Source organism: Podarcis gaigeae (assembly GCF_964106915.1).
Source record: "Podarcis gaigeae genome assembly, chromosome: 1".
Lineage (NCBI taxonomy): Eukaryota > Metazoa > Chordata > Lepidosauria > Squamata > Lacertidae > Podarcis > Podarcis gaigeae.
Window position 1 is genome coordinate 5842068 of NC_139678.1, and position 15197 is coordinate 5857264.

The window sequence follows — 15197 nt, forward strand, 5'->3', positions numbered from 1 at the left end:
CTTTGCATGTATGCTCATGTGGTCAGTACTGGTGGTGACTGACCATGAAAAAGAGGTATTATGGGAGTGGGTAGCCTGATGAACAATGGGATTACAGCACTCACCTGACCTTATCCGCACCGCTAACCTGACAGGGCAGCGACAAGTTTGGTGTGGTGCAAGCAGGGGCATACGAAGTGGGAGACAGAGGGGGTGGGCCGCCCCGTGTGCCACTCGGGGGGGGGGGCGTGACAAGAGGGCGCCTGCCTCCCCCCAGCTGTAGAGCAACCGAGGGCACATGGCGTCCATATGGGCTGCCTCTCGCAGGGCGGCGGCACGGGCTGCCGCGCATGCGCACTCCGTAAGGGATGCCGTGCATGCGCAGTCCGTACAGACGTCGCATGTGCACCACCGGGCAGTTCGTCCTGCCCCGGGGTCCTCCGTCACTGGGTGCAAGCATCCTGGCAGCAGTGTTAGAAACCCAGATGTATAAGCTAGGTGCCAAATTGCACCTTAAACCTGGGTTATGGTCTCCACAATGGAATGTCCAGTCGCCAGGGGGTTGGGTTTGATGACCCCTTTCAACGTGACAATGCTACGATTCTATTATCTCAACTACAATCTGCTGGGATAGCTCACTTGGTAGACTCTTAACTTGAGGGTCATGGGTGTGATAGGAATTTGGAGGTCTTAGGTATATGTTAAATGTTCATAAGTGTACCAACCAAGCACGTACATAGATCAACACAGGAAGACTGACCTGAAACCATTTTGATTCCCAAGCTGAGCAAATGATTTCTCTGCAAGGTCAAAATGGGAAACCTCCCCATTGTCTCTTTCCTCACAAATCCTGTCTTAAGGGCACATTTAAGATATGAATAGGACCTGGCTCAGGAACTAAGTATTTATCATTACAAAAGACTGGCCAGGCACCCAAGGCAATCCAATCAAGTGACCATTAAACAGGTAAACAAAGCACTCAGATTTCCTATAGACCGCACTTTCTATGATGTACGTATGTGGGAGGTGGTCTTGGGTTACACCCCTTCTGTGATGTATGTATGATGTATGGAGGGACGGTCTTGAGCTCCAGGGCAGGGAATTTAAAATGTTTATATAAGGCCTTGTTCTGGGTTCTTCTTCTTTTCCTGCATTTGAGGGGAGCACCCTGTTGCAACAGATCAATAAAGATCAGGCTTACTAGCTGCTTTGCTTCTCAATATTCTCTGGTTGGCCTCTGTTATTTTCTCCTACAATAGGGAACCTATGTAAGCACTCTATATGGGCTCTTGGATACCCCATAAGGGGAAAAGGGCAGGTTTTGTTTACAACATGGGTTTTAGCCCCACATGGGGCAAAACATTCCTGCATTGCAGGGGTTTTGAGTAGATGACTCTCGTGGTCCCTTCCAGCTCTACAATTCTACGAGTCCATTGCTTGACTGCAGCTTGCTCTCACAACAATTCACTCGTACCAGTATGCAAAGAGGAGGAACGCACGCAGTAGAAGAAGAAGAGTTTGGATTTGATATCCCGCCTTTCACTCCCTTTAAGGAGTCTCAAAGGGGCAAACCATCTCCTTTCCCTTCCTCTCCCACAACAAACACTCTGTGAGGTGAGTGGGGCTGAGAGACTTCAGAGAAGTGTGACTGGCCCAAGGTCACCCAGCAGCTGCATGTGGAGGAGCGGGGAAGCGAACCTGGTTCACCAGATTACGAGTCCACCGCTCTTAACCACTACACCACACTGGCTAGAAATGGAAACGGAATTAACTATGGACTAAGGTGGAGGTTTTTAAGCTGTGGTTGCCAACTGTGGTCTCCACGTAGTCGCTATTGGACCTCTGTCAGTAGCAAAATGTGCCTGGTGCCCGGCTAATTTCTGCTCTGATCTCCCCTCCACCTCACCCCTCCCAGAGACGCAGCTGGAGGGAGGGGATGGGGGCAGCACAGCCCCGAGAGGACACCACCCATGAAGATTCTGACCCAGCTGTGAAAAAGGAGAATTCCATGCTAGGGGTCGTTGGGGAAAAGATCCAGAATAAAACTACCAACATCACAATAGAATTGCATAAACCCACGGGGCAAGTGCACTTGCTATAATGGCATGTAGCTCCAAGCCACGGGGTGTCCCAAGGTTTTTCAAAGAGGGCCAGATTTGATGAAGTGAACATGCGTGAGGGCCGACCAAAGTTGTTGACCTTTTTTTAGGATTAAGTTGTTTTTAGAGTAGAATAGAATTTATTATTTATACCCCGCCCATCTGGCTGGCTTTCCCCAGCCACTCTGGGCAGCTTCCAACAAAGCATTAAAGTACAGTAGTTAAACATTAAAAGCTTCCCTAAACAGGGCTGCCTTCAGATGTCTTCTAAAAATTTAGTAGTTTTTTATTGCCTTGACATCTGCTTGGAGGGTGTTCCACAGGGCAGGTGCCACTACCGAGAAGGCCCTCTGCCTTGTTCCCTGTAACTTGGCTTCTCGCAGTGAGGGAACCACCAGAAGGCCCTCAGCGCTGGACCTCAGTGTCTGGGCAGAATGATGGGGGTGGAGACGCTCCTTCTTTTTATGATTCTACCGCAAAGTTGTTGGGCTTTTTAAAAGATTTTACTCCAGGAAATAAACTACCACAGGGGCCGGATTAATCCGACAGGCCCCCGAAACGGACTTTGGACCTGCTTGCTCTAAGCCATCATTTCTTTTTAGGGAATGGGTCAAGGGTCAGGGATTAACTTTGCATGCAGAAAATTTCAGAGATTCAATCCTCACAGCTGAAAGAGACGCCATCCTAAAACCCTGCTAGTTGGTTTACTTTCCCAAACTTGGGTCTCCACCTGTTTTTGGACTACAACTCCCATCATCCCTAGCTAGCAAGACCAGCTGTCAGGGTTGATGTGGTGAGAGCCAGTGTGGTGTAGTGGTTAAGAGCGGTAGTCTCATAATCTGGTGAACTGGGTTCGCGTCTCCGCTCCTCCACATGCAGCTGCTGGGTGACCTTGGGCTAGTCACACTTCTTTGAAGTCTCTCAGCCCCACTCACCTCACAGAGTGTTTGTTGTGGGGGAGGAAGGGAAAGGAGAATGTTAGCCGCTTTGAGACTCCTTAAAGGGAGTGAAAGGCGGGATATCAAATCCAAACTCTTCTCTTCTTCTTCTGAATTGCAGTCCGAAAACAGCTGGAGATTCAAGTTTGGGAAACCCTGGCGTACATAGTACTAATAACAATGATAATAATAATTTTATTATTTATATATTGGCCAAACACAACAGCCCTGTTTGAAATCCTGGAGAGCCACTAGTCAGAGGGAGAGGAGAGGGGAAGAGAGAGGGAGGGAGGGAAGACTTCTCTGAGACCAGACCGCAGATGGAGTTCAGGGAAGAGATAAGATTCAGACCCAGGAGTTTCTAATTCACAACCAAAGGTGTGTTCACACCAGGGGACATTATTGGGGATGGGGATGTCTTTACCCTATGCAAAGGAGTCCACACCTTGTCTAGAGATTAAGAGTGGTTTTAGCCTTAGGGACTCAGATCTGTGTTAAACTGGTTGGAGAAGCTATGCCCCAGATAGTATTATTTCACAACAAAGTACAGGATATGCCTTCATTCTGGATGATGTCCTGTGAGCAGGGATTAAAAACCCAACACAGCTACTAAACAGGAGTGTGAACAAGGCCTTGGTTTCCTTAGCTGATTTGCTATGCCGGCGCCATACAAAGTGACGCAGCAGTTTAAAGTTGTTTCATTCATTAAAATTGAAGTTTAGTATTAACTTTTAAAGTCATCTTAAAATGGGAGAAGCCTACAGAAGGCATCTGGTCCAATCCTTGGAAGCATCTTTAAAGCCCTAAACGGCCTCGTCCCAGTATACCTGACAGAGCGCAACCACCCCCATTGTTCTGCCCGGACACTGAGGTCCAGCTCTGAAGGTCTTCTGGCGGTTCCCTCATTGTGAGAAGCAAAGCTACAGGGAACCAGGCAGAGGGCCTTCTCGGTGGTGGCACCTGCCCTGTGGAATGCCCTCCCATCAAATGTCAAGGAGATAAAGAACTATCTGACTTTTAGAAGACATCTGAATGCAGCCCTGTTTAGGGAAGTTTTTAATGTTGGATGTTTTATTGCTTTATTGTTGTTATTATTATTATTCTGTTGGGAGCCACGCAGAGTGGCTGGGGAAACCCAGCCAGATGGGCGGGGTATAAATAATAAATTATTGGATGATGATGATGATCTCCAATTATAGCTGGGAAACGCTCCTTGTCTGAAATCCTGAGGAGCTGCTGCTGCCAGTCAGTGTGGGCATACTGAGCTAGACGGCTTGACTCTGTAGAAGCCAGCTTCTTAAATTCCAATGCATTTCCAAAGTAACAATGATTTCATTGGAAAGTCACTTCCCAACTTTTGTAATCTCCTGCAGGCAAGTCTCTTCCACAACCATTCTCCATTCCGGTGCCCTCTGGTTGCTTCGGACTAAAACAAGGCCACCAGCCCTGGGCAGCACTGCCTAGTGGGCACTGCAGTCCAAATCAGCTGGAAGGCACAGAGTCTGCTATAATCTACCCCATGGGAACAGTGAGGGTGCCTGAAAGGACCATTAAGCACATTCATTTATTGGAACCAGGACACAACAGCCAGCTCAAATTGCCCCTAATTTGAGAAGAGCAGCCTGCCTACCTCACACGGCTGTTGGGAATCTATTCTCCAGGTGCACACCCTCGTGCACCGGAGCCCTGCTCACCTGTGATGGTCTCTTGGTAGCCTTTGGTGAAGAACTGCATGGCGGTGGCCGCCCTCCAGGGGGTCTTGAGGAGCCCCTGGCGCTCGGGGTCCTCGCCCAGGGCGCGCAGGATGGTGCTGTAGGCGGCGGCCAAGCCGGGCAGATTCATCTCGTTGTCTTCCTCGCTGCGGGTGCGCTCCTCTCTCCAGCTCTCGAAAGAGCTGGCCGCAGCCTTGGGGCAGCGCGGCGCGTCCGCGGAGGAGCGGCCGGGCAGCGCCTGCGGCGGCTTCTCCGCCAGCGCGTAGCCGTTGTAGCTGGCGGCTCGCAGAGGCTGCTCCAGCAGCGCCCGCGCCTTCACCTTCTCCATCGCTCCGGAACCGGGAGACCTGTCCGTGTGGCTGGGGAAAACCCTGGAGATGTGGGCTGGATCTGGCGACTTTGCGCGCAAAAGGACGCGCGCCCTGGAGGGACGAACACCCGAGGGACCGTGCCCGGTCTCAGACGGAGGGGGCGAGTCTTTCTACCCACGAGGAGCGCAGGGATCCTCAGCGCAGCGTTGTCTCCAGCGCTGGAGACGGTGCGCCAAAGCGGTGACCCGTGCGCCTTGGCGATGGAGAGGTTGGGAAGTTCCTGGCGCAGCGTGTTCCGGCAGGGAAAAGCGTGGCGCGCCTCGACGGAGGAGGGAAAAGAACACCGATGTCAGGATCCTGCCCTGGCTTTCCCTCGGCTCCACCCTCGGACTTTCCCCCAGCCGGCTCGCCCCACTTTATAGCGCGCCAGGCTTCGGCGCAGCTCCTATTGGGCTCCCCTGCCCGTGCGTCACCCGCCCTGGCAGCCTGTAAGAGGATCAGGCGGCCGGCGAGCTCCACGGGCGGAAGCGGGGGTAGCGGCGGGCGGCCGGGGGAGCCCAGGCTGGGCCAAGCGGGGACGCGGAAGGGTCCCTGTCGAAGTGGGAGAGGCTGGGTCGCCGTGGGGAGCGCAGGAGAAGCCCGGGTCGTCGCAGGAGGCTGCCTGATGGCTTTTATTTGGTTCATAAGGATCATTGCGCACCGCCAACTCTTAAAAAAATAATATCCTGGCCGACGGGTACGATAAAATCATGAAAACATCAAAACAATGTGAAATCGCAAAAACCCAAATGACCAGCGTGGAATCCAATTCTCTTTCGTTCTTGTTTTGTTTTGGGTTTTTTGGAAAGTCACTGTAATGTTCTTGGAATTACAGCTTAAGCATCCACGACAGATGACCATCCAACCTCTGCTTGTTGTTGTTGTTTAGTCGTGTCCGACTCTTTGTGACCCCATGGACCAGAGCACGCCAGGCCCTCCTGTCTTCCACTGCCTCCCGCAGTTTGGTCAAACTCATGCTGGTAGCTTTGAGAACACTGTCCAACCATCTCGTCCTGTCGTCCCCTTCTCCTTGTGCCCTCCCAACATCAGCGTCTTTTCCAGAGAGTCTTCTCTTCTCATGAGGTGGCCAAAGTATTGGAGCCTCAGCTTCACAATCTGTCCTTCCAGTGGATCACTGCCTTGTCATGGCGAAGGGGACTGAATAACTCAGAGCAGCTATGAGCTATGCCGTGCAGGGCCACCCAAGATGGACAGGTCATAGTGGAGAGTTTTGACCAAACGTGATCTACCTGGAGCAGGAACCTGCAAGCCACTCCAGCATCCCTGCCCAGAAAACTCCATGGACAAAGACAACCTCTGCTTAGAAACCTCTAAAGAAGGAGTCTTACAACATTAGTTGTTACACATTAATTCATTGCAAAATAGCCAATGTCCATCAATAAATAATGTACCAATATTATTTTTTGTTGTTGTTGTTTAGTCGTTTAGTCGTGTCCGACTCTTCATGCCCCCCTGGACCAGAGCACGCCAGGCACTCCTGTCTTCCACTGCCTCCCGCAGTTTGGTCAAACTCATGCTGGTACCAATATTACCCAGTGTTAAATCGAGTCAGATATGAAAACATTTTCCAGTGCAATCAGCTATTAATAATCTTTATTCTTGGCTGTACTCAATTCCTCAAAAGTTCCCATTGTGGGGGGAATGTAAGTAGCGTCCTCCTTCCAGAGGAACCCAGACTGAGTGAGTCTTGTGTCCCAGGAGCCTTTTCCCTGCTCAGAGAAGTGAGGGTGAGTATAACAGCCAGAGAGCAGGGGAAAGAGAGACGTTGAATAATAATAATGGCCTGCCTTGCAGGATGGTTGTGTGGGTTAGTGAATAATGCATATGAAGTTCCTTGCAGGTGGTTCCAGGAAGGCTTAGTGCACAGAGGAGAAAAGGGTTCAAACTCCTATTCATGAGCCCCAGGTTTTTGCAACGGCAAAGTGAGATAAGCTCCTTTGCACACTACCCAGGCATAGAAGAAGAAAAACAGCATATAAAACAAATAGAAAATAGATTAAGATACCCCAGAGAATGAACCTGTGGGCAGGGAGTGTCTCAGCTTTTAATATATGTACAATGCATATTATTAAATTCATGCATGCATAATATTGGCTACTGAGTCCTCTACCCTCTGGCTGGAGGAAGCTCTCAGGAAGTCGTTTATTTCTGCACATGCTAAATGTTTCCTGAAAACTTGTAAGGAGATACCAGTGGGAGTGAACCACAGGCTCACTTAAGCCATGTCTGTTTCAGCTGGGGTAATATCGGGCACTAGAGACGCCACTTCCTTGTAAGCGATTGCATTTATATCACCATCAAACCATTTGGGTTTTCCTCCCTGTGAAGAAAGGCATGCACTGGTCATGTAATAATAAACGTAGCAAGTGCAAAATGGCCTGGAGTCTTCTTGGAGGAAAGGAGACCTGGAAAGATAGGAATGAATCAGGGTAGGAACAGATTTTCACATTTGTATCCTGCCTTTTCTCCGTGGCAGCCCAGCCCTACAATTCTCTGATTCTCCAAGAGGCAGTGGCTGGCTCTAAGTTACCCAATGAGCTTCTTGGCTGAGTGGGGATTCGAACCCTGGTCTCCCAGATCCTAGTCCAAAACTCTAACCACTACACAACACTGTGTACATCATGTGGCCTGTCCCACACCTGGCTGTTGCTCAGTGGTATGAACAAACTTCCTAGGAGTTTATCTCAGTGAAGACCATTACTTGGAAAATCAATACAACCCAGGTGGTTAAGAAAGCCCAACAGAGGCTCCATCTGCGTGGTACAATGGTTTGACATCAACTGATAGGAAGTGCCTACAGAGGGTGGTCAATACAGCACAAGATATTACGGGCTGTCCCGCGAATCCACTGGATGACATTGTGGAAGAACGTTGCCTCAGGAGAGTGAGGAAAATTCTCAGGTATAATAATAAATTTTATTTATATCCCGCCCTCCCCAGCCGAAGCTGGGCTCAGGGCGGCTAACAACAATCAAAATAGTCCAACATTCTAAAAACATTCATTATAAATTTAATTAAAATCAAATTAAAATCAAATTAATGGCAACCATCAAGCAAAATTCTGTGCAGATTGCCAGAGGAGGGGGTCAGGCTGCGCCCTGACCAAAGGCCTGGTGGAACAGCTCTGTCTTGCAGGCCCTGCGGAAAGATGTCAGGTCCCGCAGGGCCCTAGTCTCTTGTGACAGAGCGTTCCACCAGATTGGAGCCGCGGCTGAGAAAGCCCTGGCTCTAGTTGAGGCCAGCCTAACCTCTCTGTGGCCTGGGATCTTTAGGATGTTTTTATTTGCAGACCGTAAATTTCTCTGTGGGGCATACCAGGAGAGGCGGTCCCATAGGTACGAGGGCCCTAGGCCGTATAGGGCTTTGAAGGTTAAAACCAGCACCTTAAACCTGATCCTGTACTCCACCGGGAGCCAGTGCAGCTGGTATAGCACCGGGTGAATGTGATCCCGCAGCGAGGACCCCATAAGGAGTCTCGCCACGGCATTCTGCACCCGCTGGAGTTTCTGGGTCAGTCTCAAGGGCAGCCCCACGTAGAGCGAGTTACAATAATCCAGTCTGAAGGTGACCGTCGCGTGGATCACAGTGGCTAGGTCAGGGCGAGAGAGGTAAGGAGCCAACTGCTTAGCTTGGCGGAGATGAAAAAATGCCGCCTTTGTTATAGCTGTAATCTGCGCCTCCATAGAGAGGGAGGTATCGAAGATTGCACCCAAACTCTTAACGGACGATGCTGGCACTAATTGCACCCCCGCAAGAGATGGGAGTTGCCCCCTCAATCCCATATCGCTCCGTCCCAGCCAGAGGACCTCTGTCTTCGAAGGATTTAACTTCAACCGGCTCCCATGTAACCATCCAGCCACAGCTTCCAGACATCTGGTCAGTGTATCTGGGGCCGAGTCAGGATGGCTGTCCATCAACAGATAGAGTTGGGTGTCATCGGCATACTGATGGCAACCCAGCCCAAAACTCCGGACAAGCTGGGCGAGGGGGCGCATAAAGATGTTAAAAAGCATCGGGGAGAGAATTGCACCTTGAGGCACTCCACACACCAAGGAGTGGCGCGATGACAATTCCCCCCCAAGCGCCACCCTCTGTCCCCGACCAGAGAGAAACGAGCACAGCCATTGAAGGGATGATTATTCACCCCCCTGGCCGGCACTTTATTGCTCTCCTGCCCTCAGGCAGAAGATATAGAAGCAGGATTAGTCACACCAACAGGGTAAAGAACAGCTTCTATCCATGGGCTGTTAGGCTGCTGAATGAAAAGATAACAACAGGGCAACTGACTTTTGGGTTTGGTGGGTCTGTGTCAGTAAATGAGGGGAATTAAGACTAAGAGATCTGAGTGGGGCGTGCTCATGTAATCTTACTGTATACAAGTTGTATAAGTGACAATAAAGTATTTCAAAGTTTTTATCGGTGGTTGCAAGAACCAATTATCTCTACCTTTAAGTCTGAACAAGATGCTTGTTTAACCTGGAGGTAGGCTGTCTGAATTGTGCATTGCTTTGGGTCTCTGGACCATAATAAAGATTGAGTGATTGATTGAATAAAGTATTGCAATTTCAATTCAATCTGCTTTCTCTGCAAAAGGTTCCAGGCTCAATCTCAGCATCTCCAGGAAAGGCTGAGGAATACATGCCTGTCTGAAAAATTGGGGAGCTGCTGCCATACTGAGCTATTGCTAGTCCATTGCTAGTCTAGTCAGCTACTTTGTGTGTAACTGGGCATGTGTGTGTGTGTGTGTTTGTGTGCGCCATCTTGTCATTCAGCGCAGGCAGCAAAATGTTTTGAGCTGGCCTTGGGCACAGGCAACCTTTTTGACCCTGAAAACCTGCCATTTCCTCATTGCCAACCCTCCCGAGAGCTCCATGCCAGTGATTGGCAAGGCCACACAGTGCAGATATAGATGCAGTCACACTTTCTCTCCCATGGAGACAGGCACACAGTGTCCCTCCTCAGCCATATCTAGGTTGGTAGCTGTCACTGGGAGTGAGGTTTAACCCTCTCAACCTATTCCAGCACTGTAATAGGAAGGGAGATTGCACCAGATAGAGCCACTATTTTTGAAGACTTTGATCTTGTCTGTGTGCTTTGTTTTTTGTTTTGCTTTTTCCGCTGCTTTTTTTTTTTTTGCCTCTTCCCTGCAGAGCTCTGTTAGCTCAGTGGTCAGTATTCCTGCTGCCAAATGAAATGGAGGAAATTGTTAGTTGTCGAGGAGATAAGGGCCTGGGTAAGGAAAATATGTCATAAATACGCTTTGGTGACTCATTTCCTCTTTGTCCCTTTTGGGCACCTGGTATCATTCAAAACCTCGCTCGCTGAATCATCACCTTGTCGTGGTGAATGGGCTTGCACGTTCCTATGATACTTGTGAGCGAAGCCAGTGTACTGGAAGAAGCAAAGATCACCAGTGTCAAAGCAATGATTCCTCAACATCAACTTTGTTGGACTGGTCATGTTGTGCAGATGCCTGATTATCGTCTTCCGAAGCAACTACTCTATTCCGAACATGGAAAGCGTAATCCTGGTGGTCAACAAAAGAGGTTTAAAGACTCTCTCAATGCAAATCTTTAAAAATGTAGTATAAGGACCCCTGACCATTAGGTCCAGTCGTGGCCGACTCTGGGGTTGCGGTGCTCATCTTGCTTTATTGGCCGAGGGAGCTGGCAAACAGCTTCCAGGACATGTGGCCAGCATGACTAAGCCGCTTCTGGCGAACCAGAGCAGCGCACGGAAACGCCGTTTACCTTCCCGCTGGAGCGGTACCTATTTATCTACTTGCACTTTAATGTGCTTTCGAACTGCTTGGTTGGCAGGAGCAGGGACCGAGCAACGGGAGCTCACCCCGTCGCGGGGATTTGAACTGCCGACCTTCTGATCGGCAAGTCCTAGGCTCTGTGGTTTAACCCACAACGCCACCCGCGTCCCTCCAAAAATGTAGTATAAACACCAACAACTGGGAAACACTGGCCTGCAAGTGCTCCAATTGGAGAACAGCCTTTACCAAAGGTGTCATGGACTTTGAAGACGCTCGAACTCAGGACAAAAGGGAGAAACGTAGTAAGAGGAAGGCAGACTTAGCAAACCCTCTCCGTAATGAACTCCTGCCCGGAAACCTATGTCCCCACTGTGGAAGGATGTGTGGGTCCAGAACTGGCCTCCACAGTCACTTATAGACTCACTGTTAGGACCGTGTTCATGGAAGACAATCTTGCTTGGCTATGAGTGATCGCCAAAGAAGATCATTCAAAACGAGAAAAAGAGAAAACAAAATGGGCAGCTCAGTGCTCAGGGGTGGTGTTTGCAGAATCCCTGACAGAGAGAACAAAGATCCAATGGGGAGGGGGGTAGCAGCATCACCATCAGGGCTGTAACAGCAAAATGACACATGCAACTTTCAACACAAGATGAAGCCCATTTCCTTAGCCTGAGGAATCTTTGTTTCCTTGTTAATTATAAACTATTATGAAGTCTTATTTTAATCATCATCACCATGGTGAAAAGAGTTCTACTCCAGAGGATGGTTGCAAAGAACATTTTGAAAATATTGTAGATTTCTTTTAAGTCTACAGAAGCCAGAGAAGGAAAACAACATAAATATTGCAACATTTCAACTACTTTAAATGCATTTTTACTCAAAACAAGAGATCTGTATGAAGTGTATGTGGTGCAAAGGATGTACTGATGACATGTGCAAGTAATTCAGTGAGGTTTGTAGCCTCTCTCCATCATCATTTCCCCCCAAACTAAAGTCTCAATTTTTATAAGCCTATTGTTCTCCCGAGGACTCTCCTTTCTCCCCAATAATTTCAGGGGAGTCCCTTTTGTGTACCACATCCAGCTCTGCATACATGGTCACCGGTCCAACTCTCCTAGCCTCACAGTGAGCCAAAGATAATTTTGTGTAGCAAAGTTGTTGCAGAAATTATGGGTGCCACCCTCAGCCATAACTATGGGGTAGGAATGTATCTCAGTGGCAGAACATCTGCTTTGGAATAGATGCGCCAATGGTGTGACTCAGGAACATGACAGTTATAATATTTTAGGTGTCCTAATGAGTGCTGTTTTGAAAGGTTCGGTCTGCCATCTTGGTTCAAAATGGCACCCATAGACCGAATCCTGCTCCGCAATCTCCAAATTTGGCTATAGTACCTTAAGAGGTGTCTGAATACAGCGTGGAGACAGAGAGCTTTCCAAAATATAGAAACCGTTGAGTGCTTTGTAACTGTTCGTTGGCATCCGTCTGTCTCAGGAGACAGTGGAGGAGTGCACCTTTGGGGGAGAAGTCAAATCATTGAAGAGTTACAGCGCCTGCTGTGGCTGTAGAGACCGATATGGGAAAGACATGTTTTGTTGCAGCTGGGGCAGATGAAGGTGTCCGGTTGGGCTGATGCAGATGAACCACGGCACTTCTGCCTGTGCTCCTCCCAAATAAAAAGGCCTGGGTCAATGTTCTCCAGGGCTGAGAAGACCATAGAGAAGACACCAGGTGAGTCTTTCTTGGGAGGCTATTTCATAGATGCGGTGCTACCACCAGTAAGGACCTTTCCGTAGAAGATACCCAGAACACTGTGCATCACCTGTTTGCTAAGATTGCTAAGGGAAAGGAGATTGTTAGCCGCTTTGAGACTTCCTTAGAGTAGTGATAAAGCAGGATATCAAATCCAAACTCTTCTTCTGTATGTTATGCTGCTTGACACGAGTCTCCACATTCATTACTTCTTTTTTTTCAGTGCGCGTAATCAATTTCTCCAGCTTTGTGATCCACGGCAAGGATGGTATGTTGTAACAGATAAACTATTGAGCCTAGGGTCAGGGCAAAGGCTGCCCTAAGGCCAGGTATTACATCTTGTTTAATCAATAAATAGAAGGCCGTGTCCCCAGATTTCAACACATCTGCAAAGCCAAACAGTGAGCTTCAGATAATGCAAAGTCCTCTCCCTGCCCTCCATGAAAAAGCTTAGGTTTATTTGCATGCTGGAATCCTCTAGCGTCCAGGGAAGAATGTGGTAAGGGAGCTTCCTTAAGAGAAAATGCAATTTAAAAGTGACAGGATAAACATCCTTCAGATATCTGAAGGGGTGTCAGCTAGACAATGCAGCAAACTTGGAAAGAACTGGACTCTCCTTCCAGACTGGGATTCCACCTTTCAGGAATGCTGTAGCAGAGGCCTCTCTGCTTCGGCTGGATGACCTTTTGAGATCCCGTCAACTCCAATATTCTATGCAGGGGTATTGCTTATCAGCAATTAGATGGAAGCTGAATTAAAACAGGACTTCCACACAGCACTAAATGCAATACATTTTTATGTTCTTCGCCACGGCCAAGATCCTTCCATAATAGTTGTTCACAATTATGTAAACTGCATACAGCTAAGTTCCTCGCTAGAATTAATTATAATCTTGTTTGCAGGTTAAGTCTGTTTCAATGCTGCCTGTTGATTTGTCTGGGGTGGGGGGCTTTAATTGAGAAGTCATTAAAGGCTCCCTCTTGGAAACAGAAATGAACACTGGGGTAATTAAAAGAGGCTAATTATAGGGAAACTCTTCACTTATCCCCCAGATGTAACTCACAATGAGGTGGTGAAAGCAGTCAATTAGCCAAGTTGCACATATCTGTCAGTCCTGCTTTTAGTGTTTCATCATAGGCACAGATTAAGGACGTGAGTGGCGCTGTGGGTTAAACCACAGAGCCCAGGACTTGTTGATCAGAAGGTCGGTGGTTCGAATCCCCGCAACGGGGTGAGCTCCCGTTTCTGTGTCCCAGCTCCTGCCCACCTAGCAGTTCGAAAGCATGTCAAAGTGCAAGTAGATAAATAGGTACCGCTTTGGTGGGAAGGTAAACAGCATTTCTGTGCGCTGCATTGGTTCGCCAGAAGCGGCTTAGTCATGCTGGCCACATGACCTGGAAGCTGTACGCCAGCTCCCTTGGCCAATAAAGCGAGATGAGCACCGCAACCCCAGAGTCGGTCACGACTGGACCTAATGGTCAGGGGTCCCTTTACCTTTACCTAGGCACAGATAGAGAAGAACTAAATCTCACTGCTTACAGAAAAGCATCAGCATTCAATCACAGGTCCAGATAAGGAATGCAAACCCCAGAGTGGAGCAGACTAACAGCATCGTCTGGATGTTTCATAAAAAACAAGTGAACAAATGACGGCAGATTCCAAAAAAAAGAAGTTAACATGGAAGCAACCCCAGTGGTTTAAAAACTCAAAGTGCAGCTATCGGGAGGGTGTGGGTCAGAGAATCTGCACCCCTAAAACCTGGGTGAATGCTGAATTTCCGCATGGTGCTTGGCTTCATGGATAAGATGGCTAATATCCAAGAATAGACCCAAACAATATACAGAACTTTCATACTCAGAAGAAGCATATCTTGGGTTATCAGATGCTGAAGGCAATGACCTCCTCTGGTCACTGGATTCACAACCAGACTTTATCATGTATGAAGCACCTTAAGAGCTTTTCTACATAACCTGCCTCCGTAATCTTTAAGGTAGCTCTGCAAGGCAGTTCAGCATATTTTTAAATTCCAAAATGAAAGGGCTACAGATGCAGAGATTGGCAACCTTAGGCAAGCCATTTGCTGAATGCCTGAGCTCCGAACGAGACATCCCTGGCTCACAGTCCATTTTTATCCAGTCCATTAAGACTAGCAAACCGTCCCCTTGCTTTCTTAAAATTGCAGCCCTCTCCAAATGCCTCTGAATGAAAGTGGGATGGGGAAGGACAGTCTTTTGATTTGCAATTCAGGACAGCCGTGCTCCTGCATCTCTTTGCTCATTTACCTCAGGGCACTGTTATCCTTGGATCGATTATACAATTTAATACTTAGATCACAGTATCCTTCCGATGAATTAGTGAATTTATTCCGTCCAACAAGAGTTTACTATAACAATGGCTGTGATAACTGCTTCTTTGGCTATCACCAACTTGGCTGTAGCAAGGTTAAAAGTGGTTATGCCCTATTTCACAGGGATGGGAAGGCCATGTCCCTGACATATGAGGGGAGGGGAGGGGAGAAGGATTTCTTCTCTCATCAGTTAAATTGGAATGGACAAAACAGACCTACCCAAATATAAAACTAGCAT

The 15197-nt window shown here is 48.5% G+C and overlaps 2 protein-coding genes across 2 annotated transcripts in view; one reads left to right on the top strand and one right to left on the bottom strand.

The window, feature by feature from the left end:
- GCH1 (GTP cyclohydrolase 1) overlaps positions 1-5440 on the bottom strand; it is a 43721-nt gene extending 38281 nt beyond the window's left edge. Inside the window, exon 1 of the mRNA XM_083738233.1 lies at positions 4711-5440. Within this exon, the coding sequence (XP_083594359.1) occupies positions 4711-5056 (346 nt within the window). The 5' untranslated portion in view covers positions 5057-5440. The remainder of the gene's footprint in view (positions 1-4710) is intronic.
- The window catches only part of CGRRF1 (cell growth regulator with ring finger domain 1), a 451182-nt gene that overhangs the window by 220716 nt on the left and 215269 nt on the right, over positions 1-15197 (top strand). The gene's annotated exons all lie outside the window — the stretch shown is intronic.